Genomic DNA, 26,269 nt, shown 5'->3' on the forward strand with positions numbered 1-26,269 from the left:
TGAATACATGAGTCTGTGTGTTGTTTGTGTATTTTGGGTGCGTATACGTGCAGGGGAAGTGGCGTTGTTTCTGAAGGGTGGGGGTAAATTGGTCACCCGCGCTGATGCATTTTTTCCCTGTCAGGGATTTCAAAGGCAAGGATTGGCCTGAACCTTTTTCATTTCAGATTTGTTAATTTACATTTTTAGATCTGAAATGTTGACATAATGGCAGTCAAGGGAGCATTTTCCTCTGAGTGTATTACTGAAACCAACACGAATCTGTAAAAACAATTTCCAGAGGCGAAATTTGCCCACAGTTCAGAGAAAGCTCAAATCGAAAATGCTGTTTTGCAATGCATGTAAAACACTGAATTATTCCCTCCTGATTTCAACTCCTAAACTAAATGTTTTAGTGTGGCCTGGGGGAAAACAGGACTTCGGTATTTCACAGAAAATCCCCATATTACTAAAATACTCAAAATTATTTAGTTAAGAACAGTTTATAATCAGCTTCATAATCAGTTCAGTATCATTCATTTTCCCAGTGTCCCATTCCGGGCAGCATAACAGGTTATTTCAACAGAGAATAAGCTTTACTGAGCACAACCAAATACTGTGAATATTGCTTTGTTAAAGTTATTTGTCAGTGAAAAAAGTTCAAAACTCTATTTACTTTACCTGTGGCTGATGCTTTATATTTGTTTGACTTGCTTGGCTCATATAAATGGGATCCTACTTACTTCAAGGGCCATACGCATTGTGACACTCCAGGTTTGTCTCTCACTCTCTCTTCAGGAGGTGAGATTGGATGCTGGGACCGTTTCCCTCTTTCTGCTTGATGTTAATTTTCACTTAAATAGCTCAGTGTCCAAACCTTAATCTGGCTTTATGTCTGGCTCTGCTCAGCGGGGGCTCAGGATGTCAAAGAGGTAGCCTACCGGTTCAAAGTATAGCACATAATGTTCTCTAATTGTCTTGTGCTCCTCCCCTCCCTCTCCCTCTCTTCCACTTCTCGTCTCTTTCTCTGTCTCCATAGCAGGGTGTGTTTGGGGCTCAGTGCTCTAACCCAGCCATGAGCATCATCGGGGCTGAGGATGAGGATTTCGAGAATGATCTGACTGATGTGAGTGAATAAAACAGTGGCAGGTGACAGTCAAATAAAATGTCACCATCACCTCATATTTTGTTGTCCTTATGTCTTTTTCTTATCTCACTTGTGTCTTTGCTCTGTTTGTGTGTTCTCTGTCTCTCTCGCTCAGGCGGTGGATGACCAGTGCGCACACTTCAACAGCATTGACCAGCTGAAGGAGCGGCCGACCCACCTGCTGGTCTTCTTGCAACATGTCATTCTACAGTTTGACCCAGCTCCTGTGGTGAGAACTACAACTCATGTAATGCAATACTGTGCCTACACAGGATGTGTCAGCCACGTTTTTCAGTCATCCATCTCCTACAAGCCTGACAAAACAGACACGTGTCTATTTCAATTTCTACATGTAATGACTTCTTAATGCGCTGAGGTGTGAACTGTCTTTTGAGGACTGAAGCTTTCTTTCTCTGTTTTTGTCTACTATTACTGGAAAAAAAAGTAACCTAAATGTTGTTTAGGTGTTGTTGAATTAGACAAGCGGCAGAAAACAAATACATTTTAAGATGTAAAAATTATCAAAAATATTCATTGCATAAGCCAACTGTAAGTACTGTAAAGTTAATTGAAGCCATATCATGTATGCATTTGGACAGAAAGATACCTGATACCTTTAATAAGGGCAGTATGTAGAAGTTGCCCATACTGACTGACTGAGCATGTCAGACCGATGATAGATTTAATATTTAATTTTATTCACAGATCTGCATAAAAGTTAGTTTTTTTCTTTTAAATAACTTTTATGCATTTTGCATGTATTTGATACTGTGAGCACAGATGAGGACAGCAAATGAAAAGAGAGAGAGAACGAGAAGGGGTATGATGTGCACAAAGGAACTGAACCTGGGACTTTGCAGTCGTATGGTATTAATCTTGACCATTAGGCCACATAGACTCCTAATCCACTTGGAGGTTTAAAGAGCTGCACAGCTGTGGTAAAAATGATGATGAAAATTAATTGCTCATGGTTTGAGATACTAATTGTGTGGTTGTTGAGGATTCTTCATCTACCTGTAGCAACAGAACAGCATTTTATAGCACTTGAACATAAAGGACTATTCCTTTTATCCTTACAACCTGGGTCTTATTAACATTTAATTCACAAACTGGGGTGTTTGGCTGCTCCTCTGGTCAGCACTGTTCATTAGGCTGAGTAATACAAGCAGTCAGACAGAAGTCCTAGTTTAGACATATTAACTAAAACAGCTGAAAGTAGAACAAGTGGTTAATGTCACGCTGCAGGTTTTCTGTGGAGTGACAAAGCTTTAGCCCCAATCAACCAAGTGTGGGACATGAGATAAATCCAGTGCCTGCAAAAAAATGATCAGACAAACAGTTACCTGGGAAGAAAGCGTGCGTGTGTGTGCGTGCGTGTGTGTGCGTGTGCGTGCGTGTGCGTGCGTGTGTGTGCGTGTGACTATGTATATGTCAGAGCTGATATAAAGCATGCCTGTCCTTTCCCCTTTGTTCTGCATGCAGACACTGTGACCCACCCAGGTACTGTTACACTTCCCACAGTCATCACACCGTCCGTCCCTCACCCTCTCCTGTTATCCCTTAACCTCATACAGGTCCACTTAGAGAATAGAAGTCCGTCAGAACATCAGGAGTGTAGAGTGTTTATAGAAAAACATGTTAGTTTGGCACCGTTTTAAAAAAACAGTAAAGCTGTCATTGTTGAATCAGTGAATCACTGTATGATTGTAGTGTGTGGCCACTATCCCACATACTGCAGAAGACAGTTAATATAGTGTTTAATAAGTCATTGAGATGGAAGTATGTGCATGATTATTGCTGAAATGACTATTATTCAGGTAAAAGTGAGTGAAATTAAGATTTTCTATATAATGGTATGCCACTAGATCATATGTGTGTGACACAGAAACCTTGGAATGCATTAATACAGCACACAGGACATTAAAGGCTGTCGACGTTCGTCAGCACTCACTCATTCGTTCTGTCCATCTGCCCTTTCTCAGCTATGTTACCTCCATGCCGACCTCTTGAGGAACCTCAGTGCCAAAGAGACAAAGAAGCAGTTTGTGGAGTTCACCAACACTTTCTTGGACAAGGGTGCAGTAAGTAGGACCGACACTATACTGCATTCCCTGTAAGATGTTGTCTGTATGCCAGCTTAAAGCAGAATGCGAATGGACTTGAATTAGGAACCTGATTGCCATGAATAAAATTTCAACAAATTAAATTTCAGGTGAAGTGAAAATAATCGTGTTAGTCAAGAAAGAAATGAATGTAGGGTGTGAGCACCCAGACACATGCAGCATTTAGATAATCACTTTTGTCTTCGTGAAAGGGAATGGTTTGTCTGGTGACCTTACGAGATCTGATTCCATTTTCCTAGACTGTGTTTGGAATCGGCTCCTTTCAGCTCTGCGTTTGGTGTTTCATGTGCGTGTCGGGTTTGGGGAAGAAATTCACAGCTTTTTCTCGGGTGGGGTGGAACTTTTCTGATCTGTTAAGACCTCCATTGCACTGTTTGGACTCTGTATTTTCTTGTGATTACCTTAGCAGATGTTGCAGATGCTGTATGACTTGAGTTATCAAATTTATGTTTGCATGGTTTTGTGGTTTGAAGCACTTCCAATAGTCCTGTAATGATAGACTAAAGGATTAAATCTCCCCTTAGAGATCATCAATGGCCTGTCTCTTTATTTGTGTTTGATAGTTCTGCTTGTTGGGTCAGTTAGTGCTGTTGCTGTTTACAATAAATACATCATATTCTTTTCTCACTGTGTTGTATCAATAGGAATTTGATGTAGTGCTCAGCTATAGTCAATAGGTTGGACTCAGGAGAGAGGACGACATTGTGTGCACATGGTTAGTGGGTGCACAGCGTTATGTCGGCTCTGTCTATATTCTGTGTCTGTGTAGGACCCTTCCTGTTTTTTTCCAGCACTCCTCCCCACCCACCTGGCCTTTGTCACTTCTCCGTTAGATTTCCTCCTCAAAGCTCATCTACTGTACGTGTGTGTTGGCCTGTTGGGCCGACGGTCTGTCCGACCCCACAGCTTCCTGTCAGGATCGTGGGAAAGCCCTTCAGGAGGACTCATCTTCTCTTAGCCTCTTCTTTTTTTTTTTTTAAACCCCATCTCCACTGTTAACCCACTGACGTAGACTTGGCCCATGTGGTTGTTTTCATGTCAGTGACAGCTATGAGCCTCCTATAGCCCATTTGGAACATGTGTTTTTTTTATTTCTAATGTTTATATGACCCCTTGTGGTGATATGTAGCTACTGCGCAGTTAATTTGGATTCTCATCAGTTGATATCACACCGTTTTCCCTGGTTCAACACACAACAAAGAAGCAATTGTCTATGTACACTCTAGTTTATTAGGTAACTAGTGCAATTAAACCCAACTAATGTCTGAAAGAGGTGTTGATTCATCTTATTTTTGGAGGATGTGGTTTGTGGTGCTGTTGGACCATTTTATACAGAGAGGTGTGTGTATGTGGGTGCGCCACTTACCTACTCTCATTGTTTCAAAAGGGTTGGACAAAATAATAGAAACACCCTTTGGTATAACGTAATGCAGTTCAACAGCAGCACAAACTGCAGCCTCCAAAATGACGAATCCACACATTGAGGTGAAACTGCGCTAGTTTAGCCATGTGTACCGAATAAAGTGACTACTGAGTGTAGATCAAAGCAAAACAAGATTCAGTCCTCAGTTATAAAGGCTGTGCATCGTGTATTTGCTGTAAATATAATGTTCTTCTTTCTGTCTCTGTGCCTATTTTGTCTCTTCCACAACATAGATTCTCAGAGTGGCAATCCCACCTAATATAACCTATGAATTGGGTAAGTTATTTTCCTGTGGTGTATTTAATAAAAATCATTATTCTCTCTTATACACACACGCCAAAGCTCCACTCCGTGTTTTTCGCCCTGCATCACCACTTTTCATTCGCTCAACTTGTCCTGTCTCCCTTCCCTAAGACCGAATCCGTCCAGATCTGCTCTCTGAGGACATCCAAAGGCGCTATGCTCAGGAGGTTCAGCTACTGCAGGCCCCTGAAGTGGCCAAACAGCTGGAAGATTTCAGGTGAGAATCTTCATGCATTAACCCATTAATGATGACTTGTAACCAGTCAACATTACAATTTACCATTTTGCAATAGTTTTTTGATTGATTTCCTTCTGTTAAGGCAGCATTTGACTTCAGATCATGATAACGAATATGACAATGTACTTGTAGAGATTTGAGACTTGTTTCATACGTAATGTCTACCAGAGGAATTTTAGTGTTCGTGTTTGACACATCACCATCATTTTCCTTTAAATTCTCTTAAGATTGTCTCTTGTCTCTCAAAGACACTGCTTACCTTTATTATGTGTGTTAGAAGTTTAAATGCCATCCACACTGCGGTAAGTATCTGCAACTTCTCACCTAACATTTTCACTTCCCAAATGTAGAGATGGACAGCTTTTAACATCTGTTAAAATCTCTGTTAAAAACTCCCCTACGTGTACGCTGAGCTGTTGCCATTGACTCGAGGCTCACCTTGGCTCACAGTTAAAGTTTTATATACATTTGTCTCCGCGGAAAGGCTTTTGCAGTGAATAACAGGAGCATGAACACAAGAAAAGGTCATCTTGATCTCTCTCTCTGTCTCTTTTTCCCTCTGTCTTTTTCAATAAACACCTTGTCGCTGTGACACTTTCTTAGGTTAGTTTTTTACTAGCTTTTAGATGGGCTGCCTTGGATCTGGATGCAAAGGAAAATTACGTCATCTGAGATTTGAAAGTGGGTGTTTTCAGTAAATCAAACCTAAGATGATACAAAATAAGCAAATATGGACAGCAAATTCTGGACATCACAGAAAGGATACTGAGAATTCATTTATTTCATGAATTAACAACCATTCTGTTCAATAGCCACTCTCTTGGCACTGTTATGAATAGCCATATTTTAGGCATGTTTATGCACTAAATAGGCCCCTTCCTCTACTTAATGTACCTGCTCACGGAATCGGGAAAACATTCATCAGCGTACTGCATCAGTGCTTTGTTTTCAGTATTAATCTCACCAAGCTTCTGCTTCCCTCTGCTTTGTTTGCACAGGCAGAAGAGGATGATGGGTATGACACCCAATGAGGCAGAGCTCATCGACGTGGAGAGCCACTATCCCACTGATCGCATCCCGACGGAGATGAAGGAGAAGTCCGTAGCTGAGAACCTGCTGGACAAGATGTCCGAGACACAGTGAGCGTTTCTCCCTACCACTGCTACTTACAGCACTTACAGCACTAAAAATTACAACATTACCATTAGGAAGAGTTGTTGTAGACCCTGGCGGTATTATTTTCTAGCTTCTCCAGAATAGCAATGAAGAAAGAGTTATTTTGGGTTCTGCAGCACAAGTCAAGTTCATTTTCTGCACTGACATTGTTAGATGTCTGGCAGCTGGAGCTGGAGGGCTTTAAAATCTTGGATTGACATGAAACTCGCCTAGATGAATCATGATGAGCAAATGATGAGCAACTGCTTTAGAGAATTTATGTTTTTTTGATTAAAAAGCCAAAGGTGTACTAGCATGTGCACATAAACTAATAAGCAGAAAGGTCAACTGCAACTAATAAAATAAGAAGACAAATAAGTTGCCTCATTCTGTTCCCATTTGCAATGACCAAACAGTTTTTTGATTTGCCTCTTGCAACCTCTTGCAATTGCAGATTGTGTGCATGGTTATCAAGGCATTTACTGCAACTTACTGTACTGCACTGAAAAAAGTAACTAAAAGTAATGTAGAAATAATTGATTAGCATTACATAAACCTATAGTGTCCCTCAAGGCTGAGAACAATTCACCCTTTTCAACCAAAAAGCAGTCCTGATTGTATTTTCACCACCTGAAGAACTGTGCATATCAGGCAAATTAGACTGATGTCAAAGAAGAAGTGCAGTTTTCAAACATAAGAAAACAGCCACACACGGTGTTATGGGGGATATTAGTAGAAAAGGACCTTCAAAAAGTAATTGCACAGTGGGAAAAATACTTGAGTCTCTTCTCTATTACCTGCTTCTCTGCACTTTAAAGGGGTAGTTCAGATTATTTGAAGTGGGGCTGTATCAGGTGCTTATCCATAGTCAGTGTATTACCTACAGTAGATAGTGGTCAGTAGTTTGGAGGACCAGGAAGGATTCCCAAAAAAAGACTTTCTTTAATTTTTGCTTATTTGCTTTATTTGTACAAATTGATATCAGTTTAAGTGTATGCTATGTTTAGAATATTTTCACCACTTTAAATTGCCATCTGACAGCAATGCCTTCTTTCTCTTCGCTTGCTTCAGAGCCACCAGACTCCACTGACAAAAACGTTAATCTTATCTCACAGAACACAAAAATTTGCTGTGCTGCCACTGCCTCAATCAATGAACTAACACTGTGGTTCGGATCCAAACTAACCACTTAAACCACCAAAGTCACTCAATTCCACAAGCAAACCAACCGATGGAGACAGCAGTAGATACGCAACTAACCACATTCTGCATGGTGAAATTACTTTCTTTGTCTTTGTCAATGAAGTCTTAGAGGTAAGCAAAGAGAAAGTGAGAACGGCCTCAGTTCCTCGTTTTGTAGATGGCTAACATACATTTTTCCGGCTGCCTCCGTCCCCAGTAGCACACTGCATAGTGTCTATACTGGGACTCCTGCCTGCTCCTCCAAACTGGGGGCATGCTCACCACAATCTACTGTGGCTCATAAACCGACTATGGATAAATACCTCATACAGCTCCACTGTAAATAATCCAAACTATCCCTTTAAACTGAGGAGATGGTTAGGCTGTCAGATAAAGTTGGAAAAGTAACATTTTTGGATCTGTTCCCTCTAAAATTGTAAAGTTGGCACTACACTTTGTATAAAGCTGTACAGTAGGTATATTCAACATAAGCTGTGCACTCAGCCAATCTAGTGCAAAACACACAGAGACAAATACAGCAGGAGATGGAGAAAATCAAGCTCTCTGGTCTAGAGAACTGGACAGGGAACAGTGATTGGAAGAGAGCACAATAGAGCAAGAAGGAAATGAAGAGGCAGAGAGGAAAAGATGGAGTCAGCAGTGCCACGCTGGCAGGAAGGCTCTCCCCTGGCATTTTGCCAACCGGAGGGAGCAGCAGTGGTGGTAGTGGTGGGGGGTTACTCAGCGGAAGAGAGTAGGGGAGAGGGAAGGCCAGAGGGTTATCAATGCTGGATAGCTCTTTCCCTGGACACGGTTAAAGAAATAAAGCAAGAGATCTGGGGGAAAGTTAATCTATCCTTGACCCCGTGGCCGACTACAATGTGTTATCCTCCACAAGAAGTTAGTCAGACAGAGCAAGAGAGGAGGCCAGGGAGAGGGCAGAAGACTGTCCAACTTCATCTTGTCAGAGGAGAGAAAAAAAAGAACAACAGAAAAGAAAGGAGATGCACCCGTCCTGTGGATATAAACACACTGTCAGTGGAGAAGATACAAAAAGCCTGCAAAGCAGTCTGTATCAGACACATGGTAATTCAGCTTTTGATTCATTCACTTACTGTCACACAGTTGGATCTCTATCTCCAGTGAACAAACGATTCATTCAGTTCCTCTCTATTCATTCCCCCTGACAATCATCTCTCTATTCCCCTCACACTTACATTCTCCCGTAGTCTTGCACCCACTCACCCCCGTCCAGTTCCTCCCCATTTGACCACAACACAGGGACCTCTTGCCCCAGCTGTTTCTCATTGGTCTCTTCGGTTGATGAAAATGAGGCCACCAGACAATTTGATTGGATTATGCAGGGAAATCCCAGGGAAACCCCTCCCATCCTTTATGTTCATAGCAAAACATGAGTATCCAATTTCCAAAATCTTGCCTGCCTGTTGCATCAGACAAAAACACGGTTAAATAGCCATTTCCGCTGTGCTGGAGGATTTCTGACTTTGGATTCCCTTTGCAGACAGCTTACTGGAAGTTTAGACAGTCTGGAGACAATAGTTTGACTTATTCACAGATCTTCAAGATTGCAAGTTTGATTTTAAGATTGTTATTAGAGCGACAGAGGTGCAGCTTTTGATGCATCTTTTACTTTTTTGATTTTTTTTTATTTTGTTTTTTTTTTTCTTCTCTTTTTTTGGGTCAAATTTTAGAATATGTTCAATAGCTTCTGTTCTGAACAAAATAACACAACAGTCAGCTTTGAGTTGGATCAGGAAAAGCCTACGAACTTCAGATTCCACCGGCCCAAAACACACTTAATAATCAGTCGAGCGAGAGAAAGGAAAAATGCTACTTAAAAGGAAGAGGTGCGCTCGATGCTGCAAGATGAGCAAGTCTGTCTTTCCTTTTGTCTCTTTGAGTAACATCACTGACACGTGTGTCTTCTCTTTCAGACCTACGATCGTCTCAGACGAGGAAAAATGGTGAGTTAAGTTTTTGTTTTTCAATAAAGTTTAAATATTTGCACAAGCGCTCCGTTTGAGTGGGTATTTGTGCACATGGGGCTGATTTCATCTCTGCATGCTTTTTCCAAGCCTGGGTGTGGTCAAACCACAAGAAGTTTGTGTACTGGCCCGAGTGCACTAAGTACTCATACTCACCAAAACATTTCTTTCAGTTGAGTTTTCCATAGAAAAGGTTGTTTCTGCATGCCTATATCTTATTCTGCTTTGTTTCAAAAGTTGTCACTGCTATCCTGTAAATTGACTGAGATGCATTTTTTCTTCAAGTGTTCTTCCTCTTGATTAATGCGTCATGCACACGCACTGTGGGTTTTTTTTATGCTTTTCTCTCAAGGTTCTTTATGTTGCAGTCAGTGTATTCAGACAGCATGCTCTGTAAAACTGTGACTGGTGATGCGAGACACTTGTGCTTTTGTTTTGTGCAAAGCTCCAGAGACTCCTCCTCCTTAGTCTCTTTTTTTCTTCTTCTAACTTCTCTTATTTCTCTCAATTCACCGTTTGTCTTTTTGTGTCATAGTTTCCCCCCCCTCCTACTCTTTTCAACTCCTCCTCCCTCTCTGGACATCTTCAACTCTCTGCTTCCCTCCTCCTTCCTCCCTGTGTCTGCCCATCCTCATTTTCCTCCTCACGGTCTACTCTCATTTGCACTCTCCATTTTGTGCAAGTATTTCAGCATAATCATCAGTGACACCAGAGACTGTGCAACACACACTACTGTGGCATTTTTTATATGTTATTCCAGCTTTTATCGTTAAATATGTTAAAGCCATGCATTTATTGTCTAAGAAAAAAAGATGCACTTTGCTCAAGTATTACCATTAATTTAAATTAAGTTTATTTAAATAAAAAAATCCTGCAATACAGAAGAAACAGTATTGAATGTTTTTAACGAATACCTTTCTCTCACTTCTCCCGTAGCCAATCCATCTTTTCAGCGGTGGCCTTCTACATGAAGCACCTCGGGGTTAAAACCAGAGCAGTTGACAGTAAGAAGTCCAGAGGAGGCTTCTTCAGGAGACAACTGGTAAAGGTAAGCTAGCATCATCAATAAATCAGCAAACAAACAGGTCAATAAATACATTTGCAGCCCGTATTTGACTTGTTTTTAATTTGACCTTCCTTCTTACTCCCTCTCTGTGTTATCCTTCCAGAATAAGAAGGATGAATCCACAAAGGCCAAGCCCAGGGGGGTATTTCCTGGCATCCCCAGCTGGATAGCTGGCAACAGTATGTATCTGCTTTTGTGCCTTGGCTCACATGAGCCCTATTGTATTGAAATTTTCTCAGAGCTAGTATTGCATTTCTGACCGTTCCAGAATTATATTTTGAAGTATTAACAATCTGTAAATGTATATACTGTAGATAGTTAGACGTTCTTTATTGATCCCAGGTTGGGAAATTATATATTGTATAAATATTTACAATATTCATAATAAATATTCACAATAATGTGTTGTAGTGACATTTAAAGGAGCTGTATGTACTGTAGTATCTCTAAATATTGATGTTTGTCAATGGTGTGGATATGAGAACATTTTGTCCTGCCCTTCTTTCCTCTTACAGCTGAGGTCAAACCTAAAACGGAGGCTGAAGGTACTAGTCGTCCAGACCCCCCACCCCCCCTTTTATCTGTAGAATGGTCACATCCCTACTAATCAACCCATAAGCATGTCTGCATGACCCAAATCAAACTGGGAGGGGATGTGGGTGAGGCATTGTTTGAAGAATTAGTGGTACTGTATACTTTGTAATCAATAGAAAACCTCACACCTTGCACACTTATCTCATCTGCAGGGTTGTGGATGTTCTCTTGTACCGAACTAACTCTTTCCTTTACAACAGAGGCCTTGACTGCACCATACTCATCCTGTTTGTTTGCCTGTCTCACAAAGTCTCTGTCCCTTTCTCACTCACTAAAGTGCTTTTACGTCATGTTTTTGTGCTCCTGCTTCGTCTGTAGTTCAGCTCTGTTAATCTTATCACACCCTTCCTCGTCTTCAGCGGAGAAGGAGAAAGTGAATCCGGATCGAAAGGGTCCAGCTCCTGGCAGAGGTTCCCTGACCGAGTCTGCAGCTCCCTCCCTCCCAAGCAAGAAGTCTGGCTCCAGCAGTAGCCCCGCCTCCCTGCCAGTTTTAGACATCACCGATGGCTCGGGCAACAACATCAGCACCGCCAACAGCCCCGAGTCTTCACACAGTGATGGTAAGCCTGTTCATGGGCTAGACTGTGTTGCATGGAGTCTGGAGTGTGCCACCAGAGCAACAGACGTCTTTCAAGTGTTTAATCATAATCAGTTTGTAAATTGATGAATAAAACTATTGGCATGCTGATGGCACAACACTGGGAAGGTATAATGTTTATTGTGTTTAGGATCTTAGTTTAACTTCTTTGCATGCTAACATTTGCTAAATATGGTAAATGTATGACGTTAGAAAAAAGCCAGGGGATCACCACAGTCATTAGGATTCATCCTCTAGAGAGCTTGAATGTTTGTACAGAATTTCATAACAGTGCATCCAGTAGTTATTTAGATATTTCAGTCCGGACCATAGAGCCGCTCTGTTAATGAGGCTGTAATTACAAAATAATAGGCTGTTACATCTGGCCAACTGTTATATGAATATGAGTTTCTACTGCTCCTCTGTGAGCCAGACTTCATTTACTTGTCAGCTGGCACACTGCTTACAGGTGTCAGAATTAAAGAAAACCTCTTACAGTTGAAGCACAGTGCAAATTAACAAAATAACGGAAATGCAAACTGTGAATGTGAAACAGGATACATGGATTGTGAGATGGAATATGATAGGCAGACATATATTGTAAGTAACTGGAGTGTCCTGGTGACCAAAAGATTCTGGCACTAACCATAAACTGCAGACCAGCTGCGGACCGTTCCCTTTCCCTTCTGTTCCCCATGTTGTTAATTTTCTGGATAAAAAAAAATTGTAATACATAACCACTCAGCTGCTACCTCCCGTTTTTTAATCTTCCAGGACTCTCAAGCAATCGCTTAGAGCCTCCGACCCTGTCAGACGGGGGCGATGTGTCCCCTGTTGGGCTGGGAGGAGGGCTGACCATCGGGGAGCCCCTCTCACCCAGCGGCGACACTCCCACAGAGGAAAATGTGGAGAAAGAAAGGTGAGGAGGATGGAGATAGTAATAAAAACAGAAGCACCCAGGGAGTAGGATTATCATTGCAGAAAAGTGACTCAATAGGAGAATATAAAAAATGACAAGATTAGAGATTATAATCAGAATATAATTAAACTATATAGATCCAACAGTCAGGGGGAAGGGGGAGGTGAACATGCCCGGAGTGCTCAGGCTGAGGGAGCGTGGTAAAACTCCCCCAGCAGTCTGTCCCTGCCCTGTGCAAGCTTTTGTCATGCTGCCCGTTGCTCGCTAGCTAACAGAGCCTGCAGTTTTGAGAAGGACCACCTCCAGGTGAACTCGGACGCAGTCTTCCCTTCCAGCCCTTCCCTTCCCTCTCCCTCATGCCCTCTCTCTTTTTTTCTTCTCACTTGGCACGTGTGTGCTCTCTTCCTAATATCATTCTGTCTCATTTGTGCTCTTCCTTGTGTGTCCTGTTGTGCATCTCCTAATGTTTATAACTGTGCTTCATTGCAGTTGCAGTTTTTTGTTGCGTGTAGGCATTGTCTGTGCAGTTCTGACAATCTTGTCTTCTTTATTGGATTCAGTTAGATCATTACCGGTGAGTGAGAGATTTGCAATGGTTACGGTTATATGGCACTGATTCTTGGTGAGTCTTTCTATGCTGCAACTCTCTACCCAGTGAACAGGTTTGGCATTTAAGTCAGAGAATGTAGCTAACATATAGAAATTTGTCTCAAGTTTTTCTGAAGCTTAAAAAACGAGAGGATTAGAAACTAAAGTCCATTTTAGACAAAGTTGCTAATCTTCATTGTGCTGCTGTTTAGTTTAACTTTATATATTTTAGTTTTTGTTGTTCGTCCCGTGTGCTTTTCAAGGTGTCTGCATCTCTTGCGGCCAGGGCCCGTCCTCTGTCCTGCTTGTCTCAACCGTGTGTGCGGTTATATGTTGTTACAGGGGCTTTGGCATCATATTTGGCATGCTACTCTGACAGTGGTTAAAACCTGTGTAGTCTATCTTGTTGGGGTTTGCATTTTCATGTTATGGTTGTGACTGTGGCTTACAATAGTTGTACAAAGGCAGGCGTGTAACGATGTGGTGTCCCGTGTTTTTACAGACGGAAGACAAGGTGGGTGTCAGCGCCTTGACAGAATCATGGACATGCCTCAGGCCTTATGCTGGCCACACAACACACACAATCTGAGCAACCACCTCTTACATGCATACGCACCTCACACAGAACCCTGCACTCCTGATAAATAATACACTACATGGCTAAGTATCATGCACCAGCTTGTGATGGAAGTAGAATAAGCCTGATTGTTGAGATCAGTTGTATTATTTGTAGCAGATTTGAATGCACGTTGTGTGGATTTGGAGAACTGTTGACATATGTGACCATTGACGTTGCCTGACTGGAAACTAGTGCAGACAATATGCAGAAGCAATGCATGGCTACTTTGTTAACATTCTGTTGTGCATTTTCTCCTAGTAATTCATAAGGAAATGTAAAAAGTGCTACCATATCTACAGTATATGAATGTATTTCAATGTCTAACCAGAATATGCATGTCACACGTCATGCATATTCACTTTGCGCAGTCACTAATTTTCTCTTTCTTTTGTTGATGTGATTTCTTTTTCCTTTTTGAACAACTCTTGTTTTGTATAAATCCCCTTCTGCTGTACCTTTTATCATTTATGCCTTTTCTTTTAATTAACACAAATGTCCATGCAAACTTACTACATTATGACTATACTTTGATACTTTCTCTTTTACTGTCCTTCGAAAAAATGTTTTTTTATTTTCATTTCCTCTGCACCTTTGCATCACATCTCTCCATTCTTTGGCATCTCTTTCATTTCCTCTTTCCATACCTTTGTTCTTGTTTTCACTCTGCCCTCCCTGTGGCTTCTTCTTTCCTATATTCTGTCCCTGTCTTTTCTCACCACCACCCCACCCTCTCCCTCCTTCCCTCCCTACAGTAGGAAAGTGGCGCGTAGCGAGAGTGCCCGTGTGGACCGGCACCCCTCTCGCCGTCGTGGCTCTTCCCGGGCCAAACAGTCTCGCTCCCGTAGTGATGTGGACCTCCAGCCACCATCTACCATGACAACAACTCCTGCCCCGCTCACCCCCCAGCACCTCCATCCGTAAGATGGACAGTGCCTCTCTGATTGCAGAGGAGCAGACAGACAGGCTGTCAAACACTGACAGCTAAAACAGGATGAGTGCAGCAGTCCTGAAATAATCAAAAAGCGGATAAACATAGTAATTGGTAATAATGAGGGTGTAATAGATCCGGCTCACCTGGATCATTCGGAACTACAAGGTAGATTGCTCTGAAAGGATATTTAAATCAATCCTTGTGGAGCAAATTGTGGGGAATTGGGGAAAATGTCTTTTGTTTACTGTAGACACAATCTAAATGAATCAATCTGACTGACAAGTTTACTGACTCGATATTGACGGTCAGACAGACCTGTCTCTGATAGTTGACCTGTGCTGTGATCGACAGGGAGTGAGTAACAGTTAAACAGCTCTCTCGTTTTCAGTGAAAGGTCATTTAGCTCTTTAGGGGGAAGGTTATTGAATGAGGTCAGTGCTGACCATTGGATAAGCATTAGGTGACAGGCCTGTATTAAGGGTTATTCTACTTGCTGTTAGTTGACTATCAATCCACAAAACAGTCAGTTCTACTTTGTCAGCACTCGGAGGGGAACGTCTTGAAAGAGTAAAAGATCCCCAAGTAAACCAACAGGCCAGGTTCATGCAAAGATTTCAATTCATTTCTCTGTATTTTTCTTGAGCAGTCAAGAAAAAATGACAGCTGCTGTCGTCACAGAGATCCAGTAGGCAGCGAATTTGTGCAAAAAAACAATCCCAAGAGTGATATAACAACAAGGCTAGAAAAGCACAACACTTAAAGGTGGAGTGGTTTCGATTAAATACATCAATAAAAATGATAAAAAATACCATCATGTGATTGTTACTATGCAACAGAAAACTGCCATGGCTTTTCTGCTTTCCCATTTTAATCATAGTCTTTTCTCTGAAGCACTTTAAGTTGTAGTTGAACAGCTTCAGTTTGATTTAACCTAAATCATGACCTGTTATTAGTCTTTGTTAGTTTGCTGGACAATTTACCAAAACAGTTTTAAACTACTTACCACTATGAGACTCTACTCGATACTGTAGCTAAGCTACAGAAATACTAACAGGACATTGACTGATGGCTTATCTAACTAAAACTCTGGTTAGCTATTTAACATCATTACATTATGTATTGTGAAGACATCCCTGGTGTGCATTTAGAAAAACAACCAGCTGTTCACAGCTACTGTTGTTCTACAGCCAACAACCCCCACTAGAGCCACCAGAGTGTGAGCCATATCACTTGATAGCCACCTGGGTCATACTTGAATTATGTTTCCTCCCTTCCTCAGTCTTGATGGACCAGTGTTACTTCCTGAAGGGCCTGGCCTCTCCCCCACCAGCCCCCCCCCACAGCTGGAGGAGGTGGAGCCACGCCTCCTGGAGTTCGAGCAGGACCCGCCCAACTGGAGGGAGCTGGCCTCCCCTGAAGCCCTGTCCAGTCTCAGCAAGAAGGACATCAAGAGGCAGGAGGTCATCAACGGTGAGAACTGTGATGACGAAGCACATAATGAGAAGGACACAGATGAGCAGAGTAGGCTTGTCCCTTTGAAGGTCTTTGTAGCATCTCTTATCCTGTGTGTACTCCCTCTCCCTTCTCAGAGTTGTTTGCAACTGAGCATGCCCACGTGCGCATGCTTAGTGTCCTTCAGATGGTCTTCTCCAAGCCTTTGGAGAGAGAGGAGCTCCTGACATCCACTGAGCTGTCCGCCATCTTCCCCAACCTGGACGAGATCATTGACATGCACTGTGAGTGCTGCTGACGTTTGTGTTTGTATCCTCAGGCATGAACCGGGAAGCTGGTGCTCTCCTTCCACACAACAAGAAAACCATCGTGCAGTGAATCTAAATTTGTTCTCTGAAAAGAATTTGTGACAGTGACAGTGTGATGCTGCTTCTTGTGTATTTGTTACCAGTGATAAATCTAAAGGATGTAACTTGGTGCACAGTCAAGGATATTGCAGAAATCAAAAACAATTACATCCCTCACAAAAAGAATACATTTTTGAAATTGCCCACGTCAGAGAACATTGACTCAGCCAGCCTTCATTAGTGCTTTTGTTGTATCAAGAAGGGATCCTCACTGTATTTCAAAGGTAAATTGTTCATTTGTTTGTCTCTGGCCGTGAACCCAGATAACTTCTATGAAAACCTGAAGAAACTGCGTTTGGATGACAACTTCATAGTCAAATCCATCAGCACCACAGTGTTCAACAGAGTGAGTCATCGTAATCCTTCTCTTCATCTCATCCTATTTCTGTTTTTTCACAGTATTTGTGTTGCTTTGTAGGAAAACTCCAACAAAAATGTACTGATTAGATTCATAATTAACAGTAATTGTGCCAAAATCTGATTTTGTTGGCTTAACAAATGAACAAATGAAAGCTATTTATCCATGAAAATAGAATATTGGCTCTAACAGCTACACTATTACATTAATTGTCATGCTGTACCTTTTCCAGCTTTTTCTCCATCTCCATCTTTTTATTCCTTTCCTCCTCTTTACTCTTTACTTCTGGCAAGCACAACACAGTGTCATTTTGTGTGTGTGTGTGTGTGTGTTCCAGTTTGGGGGTACCGAGGGGGACTGGTTCCAGAAATTGACTGCGCGGTTTTGCAGTCATCAGTCGTGGGCCTTGGACCAAATCAAAAGCAGACAGAAGAAAGAGCCACGCTTCAACTGCTTCATACAGGTACCACAGACAGACAGACAGACAGACAGACAGACAGACAGACAGACAGACAGACAGACAGACAGACAGACAGACAGACAGACAGACAGACAGACAGACAGACAGACAGACAGACAGACAGACAGACAGACAGATGCAAAAATAACTTCTTAAAGTCTTAACAGAAGACACACATGGATGAACTCACAGATGCATTGGACATGCAAGAAGTCACATAAGTGGTCCCATACATGTGCTCTCATTCTGCGTGTGTGTGCGTTTTAATCCCAGGAGGCAGAGAGTAAGCCCCAGTGCCGCAGGCTGCAGCTCAAGGACATCATTCCAATAGAGATGCAGAGACTGACCAAATACCCACTGCTGCTGGAGAATATTGCCAAGAACACAGGTGGGCTGATACGTCCACAGATATTAAGGGGATATCAACCACAATTTAAACAATGTTTTTTAAAATATTATTTTATCATACATACAATATGTCCCGCATATCTGGATTTGTTAAAAAGACATAGGGAAAAAGTCGAGTAAGAATTGTTGAAAGTAACCAGATTTTTACAAGTGACAAAGAACCATCCACTGATGACTAATGACTCCATGTCTGGTGTTTATGAAGGTTTTGCACGCTAACACATGGACTTGAATTTAGTATAGCAGCAACAGGATGATCCATGTGTTTGTGTAAATTATGAGTTAAATACATATTTTTAGGTAAAAGTGAAGAAGATTATTACACTAATGCCATATTTGCTTGTCTCTACCACTGTAGGAAAGTGAACAATATTTAACCAACTAACTTAAGCTCACCAACAAAACACTTGAACAATCGATTGCTGTCTGTCCCACATTTTTGTCTACACTCATGATTTATGGCTTTTGTCTGGGCTCCGCTGTGAAAGCTGTATTTTCCTCAACTCTGTGTTTTTCGTCTCTCCACAGAGGACCTGACAGAGAAGAAGAGGATCCAGCAGAGCGCAGAGTGCTGCAGAAAGATCCTCAACCATGTCAACGAGGAGGTCAAAGTGATGGAGAACCTATTGGTGAGAAACACACAATCCATCACTCATCGCACTGTTATGTGGTGACTGAGCACCAATTGGAGTCTAGTAAATTCATTTCAAGACCTTCGAAGGTCTCTGCTTTCTACTTCAGAGCTGTGCTGCCTGTCCTCAGTCTGACCCCCTAACCCAGACATGTCAAACTCAAGGGCCACATCCGGCCCGCGATGCAATTATATACGGCCCGCAAGAGAATTTCATGTGACTATTAACAATGGCCCAACGGTAAATCGCACTTCTACCACTCATCCTACAAATCCCACAATACACTGAACAGCTGCCGCGCTAGTCAAGACCCGTGCAGCAGTCCCTCCTCCTGCAGGTATAATGACACGCCGATCAGCGGATAAATGCATCAGTCAGCGCTTTTATAGTGACAGTTAAGCTAGCCCCCCCAAACTAAATAGCTAAACGAAAAATGGACTTTGAAAACAGGGACTTTCAAAGCAGGTGGGAAGCAGAGTTTTACCTGGTTGTCGATGTCGGAGGTAAACCCGTATGTCTTGTTTGTGGAGCTAATGTAGCCGTAATTAAAGAATATAACATAAGACGACACTATGAGACAAAACATCAGGACACGTACAAAAAAAAAAATTTAAATGTTATTTATTTTATTGAGGAAAAGTTGTTGAAGTTTGGCTGTTTAAATTCATATTTCTGAATAAAACATAGTCACTTTTAGACTTTTCATTAAATGTTAAGCCCGTTTGGCCCACGACTTAGACTGTGTTTTAAATTTTGGCCCCTTTGATTGAGTTTGACACCCCTGCCCTAACCTTTCTGTCTGTTCCCAGAATCTGAAGGACTACCAGCGCAGATTGGACACATCAGGGCTCAAACCCAGTAATGAGCTTTACACTGAATATAAAGTAAGTTTCTTTCAATAAGATTTGTTTGCTCTTTACAGACTTTAGTTCTAGGCGTTTTGGTGGTGTTTAATGATATACTCTCTCTGTCCTTCCTAGAACATCGACCTGACCCAGAAGAAGATGCTTTATGAGGGCCCTCTGACCTGGAGAGTCACAAAGGAGAAGGCAATTGGTAAATAAATGCTTGTGTGTACATCACATGCATGCAAACTGCCTGAGAGTATCAGTGCCCTACTTGTTCTGCTGCAGAAGCAAAGAGACATTCAAAACATTGCTGAAAAATGTTTGAAAGTTGGAGTTTTTCATTTAAATTAAACACTTCATTGGGGCAGTAATGTCAAGCTTACTTTAATATTTATAATATTTATTTGATAAAATACACTTGGATGCTATTAATCTGTTTCCAAAAGACAAAAAAAACCTCCACTTTGTGGGAGGCTTATTTTGTGATGCTGACAAACTTATCGATTTTTTTTTTTCTGTTTTCATTTCCCCTTTTTAAGGACTAGATAACATTTGCTATAAGAGGAAACCCAGCTGCAATGCAGCTGTTTTTTGTGATCTCATTGCCCCGTTGACTTCCCTTTTTTCACAACCAGTTAAATTCAAGAGCCTAACCTCAGTTCAATTCAGTTTAGCTGTATTTATTCCTATGTGGGCAAATGGATGCAGCAGTTCAGCTCGCTGTATCAACAGACACACAAACAATAGATAAGAGAAGAAAGAAAAATTACTGTTTATCTCAAAAACTGGAATTGCTAGTAACCCCATTAAGTACATTAATAGATAATGAAATCCTCCATCTCTTCCTCCCTGTCCTTTGTTATCTTTTCATTGTCCTACTTCTTCTCGTCCTCGTCCTTCAGAGGTGCAGTGTGTGTTGCTTGGGGACCTGCTAGTGCTCCTACAGAGGCAGGATGATAAGATGGTCCTCAAATGCCAGAGCAAGAGTAACATTGCCGTGCAGGAGGGCAAGCAGATGCTGAGCCCCATTATTAAGCTGGACTCGGTCTTCTTGCGTGAGGTGGCCACAGGTCAGCTGCACACCGTAGTATCACAGACAAATACGGTCACTTCCTTTTTGAGATCAATATCATCCAACCTTCCAATTGCTGTTTTTTCCTGTCCTGTCAGATCGAAAGGCTTTCTATGTGATATTTACCTGGGATAGTGGTGCTCAGATCTATGAACTGGTGGCTCAGTCTGTTGGAGAGATGAAAATGTAAGTGCCATGATTACACACAGACTGATCATGTTTGTTTCAGAAGATAAATCATAGGCTCAATTTTAATCTAATTGTGTGTGTGTGTGTGTGTGTAAAGCTGGACTGATGTAATAAAAGCAGCGGTGGATGATCTGAAGAAGAGTGGAGCACCCATGAGGTTGACGCTGCCTCCTGGAGGCGGAGGACCTCCATTCAGTCCCACGTATGTATCAGTGTGTGTGTGTGTGTGTGTGTGCTTACTCGTCTGTTGAAAGAGCTAGATATATTCATCGCCTGCCAAAGTTCACCCATCTCAAAATATCTCATTTCTTTTGTCATTTTCTCTCCGTCAGGCTGCCTGCATCTTTGAGCCCAACTGAGAATGGGGGTTTGAAAAGCAGCAGTGGTGAGAAGGCAGCGCTTTATCAGCTGAACACTTAATAAATAGTACAAATTTGTTATGGTTACACATTTCTGAAAGCATGAGTCAAAGTAAAGCCTTGTGTCCGTGTGCAGATCGAGATAAGGACAGCTTGACGGATGACAAGTCCTCAGACCCCAGACACAGGCTTATTGATTTCCTGTCAGAGAAAGGCTTTGATTTGATAGGCCACTCTAACAGCGATCAGGAGAAGTTGGCCAGCAGTGCTTTGGATGATGGTGAATGAGGGTTTTCCTTGTACTTCTACAGATGAGTTTCATACAACCATCTTTTTCTTCTTTCATAGTTCTGTAGCTTGTCTGTCATACTAATAAAACCACCGAATGTGTTCCCCGTGTTAGTCATGTCGCTGAAAAGGCTGTTGGTCGGCAGCATCAGTCTATCAGAAGACTCACAACCCGATGAAGAAAACGGAGAGGAGCAATCAGAGAGGCCCAGTCAAGAAATGGAAAGCTGTCAGTCAACAGGTAGGCTTTTTTTTTTAAGGAATACTTTGACATTTTACACTTCTTGCAGAGAGTTTGACGCAAAGATGCTACTCTGTCTGTATGTCTGTAAGCTAAAATGTCAAAATCTGCATGCGTTTCACATTCAAAAGGGCTATTAAACATTAATAGTGAATTTTCACATCAGCCAAAATAATCGTTTGGCATAATGGTCTTTGCACAATGAGCGCATTTTCTCTTTATTCATTTAGACAGTAGGATTTATTCTTATGCATTAATGTAATGTGTTTGTTGTAATTATAACATTAAGACCATTTTCTTGCTTTACTTATCAAACTTCCTGCTTCACACGCCAACATTTCCACCTTTCCAGGAGACTATAGCAGGGATGCAGATCGCTGCCTCAGGTGTTCAGATTTGCGCGCGCACACACACACACACACACACACACACACACACACACACACTGCCCATACACACCCTAATCATCATAACACTTTTGTGTTGTCCTCTGTATGTGTGTATAATATGTACTTGGTGTATCTTCTTTGTCATTCCTCTTTTGTCATGCTATTTCACCAGATACATGAAAATAACATGATAAAATGACAAGAGATGTAACAGTATTACAGTTAAGAGTTGTGGTAGGACAGTGTTTGGAGTTACATTGTGACGAGGGAGTTTCACAATCCAAGGTTTTACTGGTATTAAATATCAGTTTTACTGATCAGAATTTGCTGTTCATAACAAAACTGAGCCATGACACATCTAACACAGTCTGCTCTGTCCACAGAAGAAAGCCAGACCCCCGACAGGGGAGTGGAGGAGGAGAACGATAACGCCTGTGAAAAAGAAGGTGCAGGGACAAAGGGAGAGGAGGAGAGGAGCATCAGTGCTCCCCTGGTGCTGTCCCAGGAGAGGATGGAGGAAGTGTGCAGGAGGCTCCACAGTCTGCAGGACCAACTAAAGAGACTACAGGTGAGGGGAGGTGAACAAGAAGAGAGATGGGTGAGAATACACACATACAAAACTGTGAGCAGGTAGTATGACGGGGGCTGATAAAGATAAGAGACGTAAGAAAAGATAGGAGCCAACTGGAAAGAGACACACAGTTGGCATCAAGGATTTCACTCAAGTAAGGAGCGAGCTGTGGTATACTTTGGACAAATGGGGCCAAAATGGCACAAAAGAGAAACCAGAGAATAGAAAACCGTTTAACCACCGCAGTTATTGCTTGGCTGAAAATTGCCTTGTGAAATTGGACTTCTCTAAAAATGGCTATTATGTCCAGCACTTGCTATGGGATGTGTCAGAGAAGCAGCGAGGGAGACGAAGAGAGGATGTTAAGAGGAGGTTGAAGTGTGTGTGTGTGTGTGTGTGTGTGTGTGTGTGTGTGTGTGTGTGCGTGCGTGCGCGTGGGGGGGGTCGGGATGCTAGTGTCGGGATGCTAGTGTCTGTCCTCAGTTCCTAAGGTGATATTGATTTTTTTTTTTTTATGTTGCAGACTGTGGAAGAGGAGCACCACAGGCTGCAGGAGGCCCTTTCCAAGTTCTCACTAGAGGGGGGCAACTTCCAGTGAGACACCATCACGCCACCTGCTGGCCACTAGGTGAGAACACTGAACTACGTAAGTTAGGTAACTGAAGTATGAGCAACAAAATGTTTAATCTAGCAAATTGATATAAATTTGGTTATCATACTTTCCATAATAAGATTATTATAAGTGTCTTTTAAAAAAAAAGTCTTTTTAAGCAGGTTTCAAAGGGGAGTTACAAAGTGCTTTGCATTAGAGAATCAGGTTAAAACTATCCAGCACTATGAATGAGATAAAATCAGATCACTGAAACTACAGCGATTTGAAATATGAATAAAATACCCAACAATTAGATAAGATAAAATGAGTGAAATGAACAAACGGATCAGATAAAAGATTAGAACGAAAATGTGAAACATGCATGCCATTATTAAGTAATAGAAATGTAATGCTACATACATTTCTGGATTATTAAAGGAGACTAAATCTAGTTAAAATCATGTCACTTCATGAAGACTTGATCATCAATTTTTGCGTCTTCTAAGACAACAGTATCTGTAAACAAAAGTATTGATTCCGATTTTCTTTAAATGTTAATTAATTAATTTATCTACCATAACAAACATGCCGGGGATTTTTTTTTCAGCCCTGAGAAGCTTCTCCTGTTTTCTTCTCAGGCTGAATACTAACCATACAACCTCCATAACAGACATACAGTAGATAAGAAGTTTATATGTAGCCTGAGAGTTGAAACTCATGTCTGAAAATAACTTGCTGCAGCTGTAAGACCTGAAGAATCAACGTTTTTATTAGCTCATCTGATCCTCTTATCAGCTCATCTGTTCAGAGAGATTTTGATGACTGAATCAAACTGAAACTGTAAAGGTTTGAGAAGTTGTTCTCTAACACTCAAACTTTCCCTTCTTTTTTCCTCCGTTTAGATTTCTTACTGGTGCTGGTTTGGAGTGCAAGAGTTACTTTCAGAGGCTTCCCCGGAGATTGGTGCACCCTCGTGCCTGGACCCTTACTGCATTAGGGGGCTTTCTGCACAGTGCAGTGGTTTAGTGATGGAACATGGGAGGTGTGTGCATGTGTACGTGTGTCTGTTTGCGTGCGTGCTTAGTAGACAGATATACAAAGGAGAAAACAAACAAAACAAAAAAAAAAACGGGACCTCCTACTTTTCAGTGGGAGGTTGTTTTTTTTCCCAGAGAGGTGCCAAAGAAATGAAGCAACATTTTGCTGTGAGAGAGATGCTGCCTAACACAATATAGTGATTGCGATCTGCTGTAACACACATACGCACATCCGAGACATGCGCGCCAGAAAATAATTTACATTACTGCCAATAGCAGATGTACAGTAAAAGGAGACATCCTATGTTCGCCTGCCACGTTAACTATAGCCAGGTAGAAGCCTTAAGGGGGCAATGTAGCGTTTGAAGATTTATTGAAATACTACTGCTAATATAAAGTGTTATTTCTAGTCTAAGCCAAAGTACCACAGAGATGCACTTTTTCTTATCTAGTTGAACGCACGCTGTTTTTGCAAAATTTATCGCACATGCTCTCTCTTCAGTACAGATTCTTTAACAATAAGGCTTCGTGTAGGCAGGCCCCATTACTGAAAAGATTGCATGCAAGAAAGTGTGTGTATGTGTGTTACAGAGTTTTTAATTCAGGACGTGCTTGTTCGGAGGGTTGTTTCTGTTATTAGGCCACATAGAAAACATTTATAAATAGCGGCACTATAGGTAACCATGCTGTTAATAACAGAGACTTGTTTGTATTTACAGCTTTTATTTATTCCTTGGAGTTCTGTTGGGTCAGTGAGTTGCCACGCCTGAGTGAAACTGTCACAGCACCGGGCAAAAAGAGATACAGCTATGTGTTGGAGAAAAAAACAAAATGTAAGAAGGCGAACCTGGAACGTGTAACAAAGATCAAAGTAGAGAGTGAGGAGGAGAGATGTAGGGATGGGGAGCGAGGTTAGAGGTGGTTGTTGTTGTTGTTGTTGCTTTGGCTTATTTGAAGTCAGCTTGAACCAGGCGGTCATGAGAAGATGTGTAGAAAACATGAGATTAGGATTTGCGCTCACTGCACTGAAGAAAAATGCAGACGCACACACACGTACACCCTCGAACACTGAGAGACCAGTGCTGCAGAGGTGTGGTTGAGCACCGGTGTCATTTCTGCAGTGTCACCTTCCCCACGCGAGAGGTTCACAGCTCCTGATCTAAAACACAGACTTAAAATGGGGTTATGAATTGTATTATATGGTGTTAGATTCACATGTTATTAGTAAAAGATTCTGTTCTTCCCTGGTAGCAATATTTGTATCAAAACTGAGCTCTGTCTTTGTGTTTTATTCAGCAGCTGATTGTCATTATAATTATGATAAAAATCATTCTTGAATAGTGGCGTAACTGTGGCTGTGCACACAGGACCAAAGACATAACAAAGCACCGTTAGATCCTCATGCAAGCTGTAATTTTTATTAGACGACATGCTTCATCTTGTATAGCAGCGTGTCGTCTAACGCTGACGCAGGAGTGATGCCTCAGCAGAGCAGCCTGACGTCAGCAGCTGTTTTTCCCCTTTCCAAACTTCCAACACGTGGCAACTTAAGTGAGAGGGTTTCAAAAGCACATAGAAGAATGGTGAAGCATTGATTGTCAATAAAAACAGCCAGTTTTCAGACTTTCTTATAAACGTAGAGGAAGAATGTCAGACTGCCTTAGCCTTATGACCAAACCCAAGCAGAATCTGTAGGTATAAAAAAAAATGTATGGGGCCAATAAGCGTAAGTAGAAGTCGGTGTGACTGCCGCGAGCTGTGCTGTCCTGACCTGGATAGAGGACGGTTAACATCTCCGGTGCTAAATTGAACACATGGGACCTGCTCCAGCAGCAGAGAAAGGACACGGCAGCAGGACGGGGAAGCCAGATGAGGATGGGGACACGGGAAACATTGAAGAGTGGGAGGAAGGAAAACTGCAGTCTCATTCCAGCGTTGCTCTCGCCGGCACTGTAAACACGATCACTTCCTGATATGCATTCTGCTCGTTGTTGCCAACAACAACAAACACCCCCTTTGACCCTACTGAACCTCAGTATGAAATTATGCAAATGACGGTCCCTTCAGTCATTCGGGTGTCCTAGGTCGGTAAATTATATAATAAGTTTGTGTTTGA

General features: G+C 41.9%; 1 protein-coding gene across 2 annotated transcripts in view; it reads left to right on the forward strand.

Annotated features, from left to right (window-relative positions):
- The window catches only part of arhgef1 (Rho guanine nucleotide exchange factor (GEF) 1), a 40,440-nt gene that overhangs the window by 13,114 nt on the left and 1,057 nt on the right, over positions 1-26,269 (forward strand). Inside the window, exons 2-32 of one of the 2 annotated variants that reach the window (XM_070835015.1) lie at positions 1,019-1,105; positions 1,242-1,355; positions 3,109-3,207; positions 4,906-4,948; positions 5,087-5,192; positions 6,212-6,352; positions 9,506-9,535; positions 10,493-10,604; positions 10,726-10,801; positions 11,138-11,167; positions 11,576-11,776; positions 12,568-12,712; positions 13,803-13,814; positions 14,672-14,836; positions 16,130-16,320; positions 16,440-16,586; positions 16,973-17,055; positions 17,405-17,530; positions 17,801-17,915; positions 18,464-18,564; positions 19,377-19,451; positions 19,548-19,623; positions 20,318-20,485; positions 20,586-20,673; positions 20,774-20,878; positions 21,009-21,061; positions 21,172-21,315; positions 21,439-21,564; positions 22,337-22,521; positions 23,048-23,152; positions 24,019-26,269. The exon at positions 24,019-26,269 is cut by the window's right edge and continues 1,057 nt beyond it. In XM_070835015.1, coding sequence (XP_070691116.1) covers positions 1,055-1,105; positions 1,242-1,355; positions 3,109-3,207; positions 4,906-4,948; positions 5,087-5,192; positions 6,212-6,352; positions 9,506-9,535; positions 10,493-10,604; positions 10,726-10,801; positions 11,138-11,167; positions 11,576-11,776; positions 12,568-12,712; positions 13,803-13,814; positions 14,672-14,836; positions 16,130-16,320; positions 16,440-16,586; positions 16,973-17,055; positions 17,405-17,530; positions 17,801-17,915; positions 18,464-18,564; positions 19,377-19,451; positions 19,548-19,623; positions 20,318-20,485; positions 20,586-20,673; positions 20,774-20,878; positions 21,009-21,061; positions 21,172-21,315; positions 21,439-21,564; positions 22,337-22,521; positions 23,048-23,122 — 3,183 coding nt within the window. In that variant the 5' untranslated portion in view covers positions 1,019-1,054 and the 3' untranslated portion in view covers positions 23,123-23,152; positions 24,019-26,269. The remainder of the gene's footprint in view (positions 1-1,018; positions 1,106-1,241; positions 1,356-3,108; positions 3,208-4,905; positions 4,949-5,086; positions 5,193-6,211; positions 6,353-9,505; positions 9,536-10,492; positions 10,605-10,725; positions 10,802-11,137; positions 11,168-11,575; positions 11,777-12,567; positions 12,713-13,802; positions 13,815-14,671; positions 14,837-16,129; positions 16,321-16,439; positions 16,587-16,972; positions 17,056-17,404; positions 17,531-17,800; positions 17,916-18,463; positions 18,565-19,376; positions 19,452-19,547; positions 19,624-20,317; positions 20,486-20,585; positions 20,674-20,773; positions 20,879-21,008; positions 21,062-21,171; positions 21,316-21,438; positions 21,565-22,336; positions 22,522-23,047; positions 23,153-24,018) is intronic. The other variant, XM_070835016.1, reaches the window with a different exon arrangement.

This window comes from Pempheris klunzingeri, chromosome 8 (assembly GCF_042242105.1).
Source record: "Pempheris klunzingeri isolate RE-2024b chromosome 8, fPemKlu1.hap1, whole genome shotgun sequence".
Taxonomy (NCBI): Eukaryota; Metazoa; Chordata; class Actinopteri; order Acropomatiformes; family Pempheridae; genus Pempheris; species Pempheris klunzingeri.